The sequence below is a fragment of the Zea mays genome, chromosome 7 (assembly GCF_902167145.1).
Source record: "Zea mays cultivar B73 chromosome 7, Zm-B73-REFERENCE-NAM-5.0, whole genome shotgun sequence".
Classification (NCBI taxonomy): Eukaryota; Viridiplantae; Streptophyta; class Magnoliopsida; order Poales; family Poaceae; genus Zea; species Zea mays.
Genome location: NC_050102.1, coordinates 105,512,790 through 105,522,548, shown reverse-complemented (window position 1 = coordinate 105,522,548; position 9,759 = coordinate 105,512,790). Strand labels below are relative to the sequence as shown.

Sequence of the window (9,759 nt, the reverse complement as noted above, 5' to 3'; positions counted from 1 at the left end):
TCATAACTTTCTCGGTCTTTTGGCTAAAACAAAGTATCATATTTGTTTTAACCGGTTTAATATTTGATATGGATAATATGTTCACCTTAATATGAAATTTAAATTTTTATGGGTTTCGAATATGATTGTGTGTCATCGCAACGTATGGTGATTGACTAGTGCTCTTATAAAGCATGGAATTCCTAAATATGTAAACGGGAGGATACCGTCTTTATAGCATCTCCAAGAGTTCCCTAGAAAATGACTCTTCAAAATCAGTTTTAAGGGACATCTAAAAATTAGTGGGGCTAGATTTTAATCCTTTCTCCAACAGATCCTTTACAGCGACAGATGGTTCTGGGGAGCCTAAAACCCCCTCATTTGTAGCTACAAATGAGAGAGTTTTAAGGGTTATGAAAAAGTTGGGAACGTTTTAGGGGAACCGTTGAAGACATATTTTTGTGTTTTTTCTAAAAAAAACTTGATTTAGGAGAGACTTCTGTAAAACTCTTGGAGATGCTCTTACATCCAAAAGGCTGAATATATGAACGTCTTACTGGGCCTAAAAAACATAGTTTACTCTTGTTTTACTTAAGAGCAAGGCGTGTGGGTTATCAAATCTAGGCAACCGTTAGACTCTCTTCTCTAGCAACCTGACCCCATGGTCATGCCCAACATGTCAGTGATTAACAAAAAGGCCAAACAAAGTCCAACGCGTAGGTCTCCAATGGGAAAGCTCGCAATATAGAATTTCCTGAGACTACGGGTCGCCGGAGGGGAGGGGTGGGGAACAGGGTCTAGGAATGGGCATCAAGCTCAGCTGAGTTCACGCGCTCTTTGATTCCATCGAGAGACTAGAGCTCGGGGAGGCAGCTGGCAGGATGGATCAGCAGCAGGAGCAGGACCGGCGGCGGACGCTGCTGCTGGTGAACCTGGCGTCCATCATGGAGCGTGCCGACGAGGCCCTACTCCCCGCAGTGTACCGGGAGGTGGGCGCCGCGCTGCACGCCAGCCCCGCAGGGCTCGGCGCCCTCACGTTGTGCCGCTCCATCGTCCAGGCCGCCTGCTATCCCCTCGCCGCCTACGCCGCCGCGCGTCACAACCGTGCCCACGTCATCGCCGTTGGGGCCTTCCTCTGGGCCGCGGCCACCTTCCTCGTCGGAGTCTCCGACACCTTCCTACAGGTCTGTTGGCAGCTGCTATTCCATTCCTTGCTTTAGGGGCTTTGCACTTTGTGCAGTTGGATTGTGAAAACGCTCTGGGATCTGGCACAGAGAGGGTCGACCCTGATGCACAAGCACAGCTATACTTGACTTCTAATCTTGATCTGTCCTCCAAGCTTGGTTTACACTGAAAATCGATAGCATGTCAGGTAGCAATATCACGAGGCCTGAACGGCATCGGCCTAGCTCTGGTTGTGCCATCGATCCAGTCCCTGGTTGCCGACTCCACCGACGACGGCACGCGCGGGTCGGCGTTCGGGTGGCTGCAGCTCGCCAGCAGCCTGGGACTCATCTCCGGTGGCTTCGTCGGCCTGCTGCTGGCGCAGACCACGGTCCTCGGGATCGACGGCTGGCGCGTCGCCTTCCACCTCGTGGCCGCCATCAGCGTCGCCGTCGGGATCCTCAACTGGTCCTTCGCCACTGACCCCCATTTCCCGAGGGGCGACGACGACGCCAGCGTCCGCCGCCAGCTCGACGGGAAGCAGGCTGCGACGACGGCGCGGGAGGTCGTCGCGGAGATGATCGAGGAGGCCAGGTTCGTGGTGCGGATCCCCACGTTCCAGATCTTCGTGGCTCAGGGGGTCAGCGGCTCGTTCCCGTGGTCGGCGCTCTCGTTCGCGTCCATGTGGCTGGAGCTCAAAGGCTTCAGCCACAGCCACACCGCGGTGCTCATGACCATCTTCTGGATGGCCAGCTCCCTCGGCGGCCTCCTCGGGGGCAAGATGGGCGACCTCCTCGCCGTGCGATACCCTGATGCCGGCAGGATCGTCCTCTCCCAGATCAGTCCCCTCTCGGCGGTGCCCTTGGCCGCCGTGCTGCTGCTGGGCCTCCCCGACGACCCGTCCAAGGACGTCTCCTACGGCGCCGTCCTCTTCATCATGGGCGTCTTCATGTCCTGGAACGGTCCCGCCACAAACTTGTAAGCCATCATCACCCTCTACTTTTGAATTTCTGAACGAAGAGTTGTGGAACAGAATTTCACTCCTTTCTAAGTGTCTAACGTACGTTGCCGAGTGCGTTTGCTCATCTTGCAGTCCCATATTTGCGGAGATCGTCCCGGAGAAGTCAAGAACAAGCATCTACGCCCTCGACAGATCCTTCGAGTCAGTGCTGTCATCGTTCGCTCCTCCGATCGTCGGCCTGCTGGCCGAGCGAGTGTACGGGTACAGGCCCAACGACAAGGGGGAGAGCGTTGAGCAGGACCGGGAGAACGCCGCGTCCCTGGCCAAGGCGCTCTACACGTCCATAGCAATACCGTTCATTGTCTGCACCGCCATATACTCGTTCCTGTACTGCAGCTACCCTAGGGACAGGGAGCGCGCGCGCATGCAGTCGCTGATCGAGTCGGAGCTCCAGCAGATGGAGCATGAGGGCTCCTGTCTGGAACTGGAAGACGGCGATGGTGGTGTGCTGCCCAAGGTTCTCGGCCCGGCGAACGACGGTGAAAGGGCTACCATTAGCGTTACCTATGACCACAAGGAGGCTCCTGAAGCTGAGAAGGATACTGTCAGCCTATTGGCAAACCGGGACTCATGATAGGAAATCGAATGGTGTGTTCTAACTCTGAGATTTGACGGGAGTTTCGTAAAGTGAACCCGGGAATGCCCATGTTAGACAAAGGCTTTTAAATTTTGGGCAAACTGTAACACCAAGAGATATTTGCTGGAACGAGTTTCTTACAGTAGTTAGAATTCGTTTGTTGGGACACGGGAAAAATAGTACAGCAGTACATATACTGGAGTTCAGATTGACGATGAAATGGTAATACAATTTTAAAATATTGTAGTTTTGAAATATCACAGTTTACCACTGTACATTACACAATACTACAATATTGCTTTACCATAGAAAAATCATAGTATTGTTTAAAACTGAAATTTATTTGATTCCATTAGAAAACCAAAGTATATACAGAGGGAAGAGATGAAAACTGAAGTCATAAATGGAGTTTGCAAAACTCTAAAAATATCAGTTTTAGGTAAACTATAGTATTTAAAAACTGTGTTTTTGGTGAATCAACCAAACAACTTTTAGCTTTCAATACCACAATATCATTAAATAACATAGTATTACTTTAAAACTGCAAAACTATTACACTTCCAAAAGGTCTGAATTGTGTTGTTTGGTTCAGGCGTTGTTACGGGAATGGTAATAGGATCCTTTGCCGATGGTAATGGTTACTGGCTATGATTGGATTGAACAGTAATACCTAGTACTGCTGAAAAGAGCTTAACCCAAGCAACAATGCCAGTCTCCATTACCTGTGTAATCCGTTTGCGTTACGTTACGGTGAACCAAATACAACTAATCTCAAGTAGTCTTGTGCTCCCGATCTCAAGGATATCAAGTCAACATCCAAGCATGACCATGTGATTAATTGTGATGTGTTGCCTCGTACCGAGAGTACGGAATAATAACAAATACTGTAAGATGCCAACCACATCGTATAAAACTGCCCTCCATGCTCTAGCTACGCGCCTACGCCATCAGCCATTCACGTGAGGACCATCACATTGTCTGTTCCAAATATAATTTAACACCCAATTCTTAAAAGCGCCAGCCAAAAGGGTGGTTACTTGTTCCCTATCGTGACTGCTAAGGACATATAGAATCCATATAAATGACTCGTATTTTAAGGGATAAGTATAAAAAACATAACAGACGTATCTCGAGACGTATTTTGATGAAGAAATAGTTCTAGTACGGTTCTAAAAGTTTAGGTACAGTTAAACTCATACAAACCACATAAATAAACAAAAATTTTAAATATATCTAATACTTGAAACCACAATATAGGTTATACATACCTAAAGGAGTGCCTTCCTATGGTTAAGGTAAGTCACTGGCTAATGGGGCCACTGAAAACCACGGAACTAGCGAACCAAGAGAATGTGCGGCTCAAGCAAAAAGACAACACTCGCACGGTAGACCGTAGACCAGTAGCGCTGGAAAAAAAAAAGTTCGAGCTTGACGAGCCGGCTTAGGAGTCAGCTCACGACGGCTCTAAGCGGCTCGGTGTTTAGAACAATCATCGAGTCGAGCATGTTTTTTTGGCTCGAGAAAATAGTGAGACAGCTCGATTTGGCTCGCTGTGGCTCGCGAGTTGGCTTGTGGCTTAACCCAACAATAATTTATTACATAAAATACTAATTAATATATAGTGTCAGTACTCAATAGACTATTAGTTTATGTTTTTTGAGATTACTATACAAAATTAACCTATTTTATATTATATTAGTAATATTTATTTTACTAATCTAAAATCTGTTACTTAAATTATTTTTTGAGATTTAATAGTATATTTTGGAGAGCGAGTTCACGTCTATGATCAGGCTTGTTGGCTCGGTTTGTTACTTGATCGGCTCGGCTTGTTTTCACCCTTAACAAGTATCTACCCATATGCCCGACATGTACAATCATGAGACTTTGGATTGGATATTTTCACATATACGAGACATTTAAGACACTACATGATATAGTCTTAAACCAGTAAACAATAAATACAGTCAACATAATATATCTAGAGAGTGGTGTTGATTATTTTTATTAGGGCACGTACAACCCTATTTAATATAGAGTCTCTAACGGTCTAAATGAAAAAATATAAGAGACGAGTTATTCAAAAAAGTCTGTCTATTTATGACTTTCTATACACAAGTCGTCTCTTAGTAGCATTTAGAGTCTAGGGTGTCACGGTTGTACCATACAATATTTTAGCTCTCTCTTATACTTAACCAAACCTATGTGTTAGGGTTGTATATGCCCTTAGCCTTTAGAGATTGTTAAAGACTCATCATTTAATTGGATTATATGTACCCTAACCTTTTCAAAAAGTACAAACCCACGTGACATCGTACTATGGAATGGCCAGTCAGCCATTAACGGTAGTGTTCCTAAAGTTTACTTTTACTCCATCCGAAGGCTAGTGGTAATATAGAATTCCCGCCAAGACAAGATCACAAGACCCAAGATCGCCGGCGGCTTCTGGATCGCTAGCAGTGGCGGGCTGGCGGCCACCCCGATGCCGAACTAAACTTCCCATCCCATCCCGCGGCGAGAGGAGAGGAACTCGGACGGATGGGGCCGGCGGCGTGGGAGCGGCGGCGGACGCTGGTGCTGGTGAACCTGGCGTCCATCATGGAGTGCGCCGACGAAGCGCTGCTGCCGGCGGTGTACCGGGAGGTCGGCGCCGCGCTCCATGCGACGCCCGCGGGGCTAGGCGCTCTGACACTGTGCCGCTCCATCGTGCAGGCCGCCTGCTACCCGCTGGCCGCCTACGCCGCGGCGCGCCACAACCGCGCCCACGTCATCGCCGTCGGAGCCTTCCTGTGGGCCGCCGCCACGTTCTTCGTCGGCGTGTCGGATACCTTCCTACAGGTGACCAGCTGCTTGATTTGTTCAATGCCGCTTTCCTTCCATGCTCTTTCTTTGCAATTTCCTCCGTGGATCTTCTTTGGTAGCTAGACTGGTACAGATGCGGAGTAGATCAGCAATGTGATTCTTGTCGGTGAAGTGCTCACTGACAAAATGTTCAGGTTGCGATCTCACGCGGCCTGAACGGGATTGGCCTAGCTCTGGTGGTGCCATCGGTCCAGTCCCTGGTCGCCGACTCCACCGAGGAGGGCAGGCGCGGCACGGCGTTCGGGTGGCTGCAGCTCGCCAGCAGCCTCGGGTCCATCTCTGGCGGTTTCGTCGGCCTGCTCCTGGCGCAGACCACGGTTCTCGGCGTCGCCGGCTGGCGTGTCGCGTTCCACCTCGTGGCGGCTATCAGCGTTGCGGTCGGGGCCCTGAACTGGTTCCTCGCCGTGGATCCCCATTTCACGACGAGCGAGAAAGTTGGCGTCCCGGCGGTCGGCAAGCGGCCTGCCACCGCGCGGCAGGTGGTGGCGGAGATGATCGAGGATTCCAAGTTCGTGGTGCGGATCCCGACGTTCCAGATCTTCGTGGCGCAGGGGGTCAGTGGCTCGTTCTCGTGGTCGGCACTGTCCTTCGGGTCGATGTGGCTGGAGCTGATCGGGTTCAGCCACGCTGACACCGCCGTGCTCATGACCATCTTCTGGGTGGCCTGCTCCCTCGGCGGACTGCTCGGCGGAAAGATGGGCGACGCCCTCGCCGTACGGTACCCAGACGCCGGCAGGATCGTCCTGTCTCAGATCAGCGCCGGCTCGGCAGTTCCCTTGGCCGCCGTGCTGCTGCTGGGGCTCCCCGAGGACCCGTCTGCCGGAGTTGCCTACGGCGTCGTCCTGTTCGTCACTGGCGTCCTCATCTCCTGGAACGGACCTGCCACAAACTTGTAAGCCATTCGTCGCATCCAAATGTTCTTAACGGAATGATGATGTGAGACTTTCAACTCTCGATCTTGCTAAATCTTACAGCCCTATCATGGCGGAGATCGTCCCAGAGAAATCAAGAACTAGCATATATGCCCTGGACGGGACATTCGAGTCAGTGCTGGCGTCCTTCGCGCCTCCCATCGTGGGACTCCTAGCTCAACGTGTGTTCGGCTACAATCCAGACGACAAGGGGAAGAGCGTTCAACGGGATCGGCAGAACGCGGCTTCCCTGGCCAAGGCCTTGTACACGTCCACAGCGATACCATTCATAGTCTGCACCTCCATATACTCGTTCTTGTACTGCAGCTACCCCAGGGACAGGGACCGTGCGCGCATGCAGTCTTTAGTGGAATCGGAGTTGCGACAAATGGAGGAGCAAGGAACTTCTTGCCTGGAAGACGGTAATGGACATCGGGACGATGGTCAACTAGATGGAGTTACCTGTGACAGTAAGGAGCTGGGTGATGAGGCCGAGATGGATACTGTAAGATTGTTGGCAGACCGTGAACCGTGAGATGAGCAAGAAGATTGCACATTTTAAGATTAAATTAATTACTAAAGCAAAATATTGGATAAGTTAATAAAACACGCTCACGTAGCAGATTAAATTTGTCTTGAAGTTGAACGCATCTAACGTAAGCACATATGATAAACTCATTATTACTCACATCATTAGATGTTGCACTCAGTGAGTAGTCTTATGATCGTTGCCAAAAAACCTAATTCGCTCAAACTCGTGCAGGTTCTTTAGTGGAGCGAAGTTTTGGAGACACTACTCTCTCTACCATTGTTAATATGTCGGTGTTAGTGTCATGGATGAAAGAGCCTGAGGTCGCGCAACATTGATGACTCACTTGTCTAAAACCCTAACACATAGTAGATTATTTGTTTCTCGTGCTTTTCAGAGAGAACACTCTCTCTATTATATAGGTGATTAGGCTCAGGATAACCACATACAAAAAAAGAAGGAAACTAACTCAATCACAATCTCCACGATATGTTCTGAACTTATTGCGCAGGGCGAAGTCAGATTATTATAGAAAATGGTAAGAGATAGAAATGGAATTAGCAAGTCGCAACGTCGTAGGTCACAAGTCATGTGAAATGTGCGCATGTGCCTTTAGGACTTTGTTTTCCCTTGGACCGCACTATAAAGGAGGATATGAGCTAGTAGCTTAACTTAGATAAATCTAATGAGTTTAGTCTAGTGCACACTAGTTGTCTTTTAGCTATAGATGGCTTCGAAGTGGGCCAAAACTACTAAGGATCAAAATCAAATTCCAAAGATTCAAAATTGGACAAGTTGAGAGCGTTTCAAGGCGTTAGGCCCTATGTTACGAGGTTAACGAGCCATAGTGGACCGATCCAATGCCTCCACGAAGATAACCTGAAAGCACGAGGTCGTCGGACAATATAAATAGTATCCCATCGGACTAATGTGTTGAGTCTGGTGGTCTATGTGATCAAACCCGAGAGTTCTAGACTGGTCCAATGACATTCTTGGAACTATAGAATGGCACTATTTTAACTAGTGTTTTGGCTAGTCAGACCTTATGAATAGTTGCCTCGCTGAACAAAGTGGATGGGTTCGATGATACTACATAGTGACCAGAGAGGTTTTGATGGGTGTCAGACTAGTCCAACGGTGGGCGTCGGACCATACCTCTAAGGCAACTTTTTAAATGGATAGTTTTTACATAGTAGTACAAAAGTTACTGATGTGTCTCATCAGACCCTACGTTATGTTCCAACATTGGTCATCGGATAGTCTGGTGGTCAATAATTCAACCTAAGTTTGCAAAAACATCTAGTTGGCTGATTGGGCACTATAATACCCCACCAATCGGCCAACACACTAGTCCTTGTCCCATTTAATAGCCAAAGCAACCCACATAGTGTGTGATAAATATCCATTGCATAGTGAAGTACTTGAGAGTTTAATTTCATGAGATTAATACTCATTTAGTGTAAACAAGAGTGATTAGTGTGCACCCATTGTTCTGATTGGTCTTGATAGAGTCAAGTGAGAGTTTATGCTTATTACTCTTCGTGATAGGCATCACCTAAACTGTTTGGTGGCGATCAGAGCGTGTTGATCACCTAAAGAGGTTGTGGGTGACCTAGCATAGGACATATACACGATTGTGAGCAATTCACCTTAATAAAGTAGGGAAGTACAAACTAAGAGGGAGCAACACCCTTGCATGGGTGCTCCAACGAGGAGTAGTGGGGAGTGGGCAGTGTCGACTTACCGAGACCTTAAAAAAAACTTGAGGAGTCTTCTAAACCTTTTTGTTACTTTCTGCAATTACATTTGTGCACTTTACTTCAAGAATTTACATTCTTAGATTTTCCATGAAAGATAAGGTTTGAATTAGGGTGCAAATTTTTTGTATACATATTAGGCACTCGGGTGAAATTAGGCTTGCAATTAGGATTTAACTATCATAACAAATTTTAGAAAAGCATAACAAATTTTAGAAAAGCCCAATTCACCCATCCACTTGGGCATCACGATCCTTTTAATTGGTATCGAAGCCTTTTGCTCATTAGAGAAGCTTGATCACTTTGAGTTATGATGTCTGGTGGGGATTGACCTCCTGTTTTTGAGGTCACGATTTCCTATATTGGAAAATTTATAGACAAGCATACATTGAGGCGATATATATTAGAGTTTTTAGAGATGGTTGCGAACACATGGTTGATTTGTCCCTTGTGGTTCGGGTTGATGATGAGTGATTTTCAACGGGTAGCGTCTCGGGTTGAATCGTGGACTAATCAAGGCATGAGTTATATGTTTGTGCAACCATGTCTGTTGGCTTGTGGTGTGCAAGTGTGGAGCATAGGGATGGTGCTCGACGACGAAGGTGAAGGTCATGCAGGTTCGTGCCGATGGACCGGGAGTGGCGAAGGACGAGAGCTGGGACTTGACTGAGGGACCAGAGTCAGGCGTGGTGGTTGACACCTAGGACACACACTCACGCGAGTACGTGGCAGAGCGGGGCATGTTGCCGGTGCAGTCGAGGACTGGCAGGACACGTGTCCAGGACGCGCGGCACACGGTGCGATACTCATGGTGGTTTGGTGGTTGAACCTCAAAAAACAGACGATGCGTTTTCGACCGAGTTTGGTCTAAAAACTCGGCGGTGGCGGTTCTAGTGGGAATCGGAGGCAGCACATGGCGTCATCACGGAGGGTGCGTCGAGGAGAAGCAACTTCATGTG

At 48.3% G+C, this 9,759-nt stretch overlaps 2 protein-coding genes across 2 annotated transcripts; both read left to right on the top strand.

Annotated features, from left to right (window-relative positions):
* Nucleotides 1-617: 617 nt before the first annotated feature.
* Nucleotides 618-2,996, top strand: LOC109940971 (uncharacterized). The gene is made up of 3 exons (XM_020541385.3): nt 618-1,163; nt 1,352-2,121; nt 2,237-2,996. The coding sequence occupies exons 1-3, from the start codon at nt 861-863 to the stop codon at nt 2,736-2,738; spliced, it is 1,575 nt and encodes a 524-aa protein (XP_020396974.1). The 5' UTR covers nt 618-860; the 3' UTR covers nt 2,739-2,996.
* A 2,064-nt stretch (nt 2,997-5,060) lies between these two features.
* LOC103632660 (uncharacterized) lies at nt 5,061-7,329 on the top strand. Its single transcript, XM_020541146.3, has 3 exons — nt 5,061-5,579; nt 5,738-6,495; nt 6,578-7,329. The coding sequence occupies exons 1-3, from the start codon at nt 5,280-5,282 to the stop codon at nt 7,047-7,049; spliced, it is 1,530 nt and encodes a 509-aa protein (XP_020396735.1). The 5' UTR covers nt 5,061-5,279; the 3' UTR covers nt 7,050-7,329.
* The last annotated feature ends 2,430 nt before the right edge of the window (nt 7,330-9,759 follow it).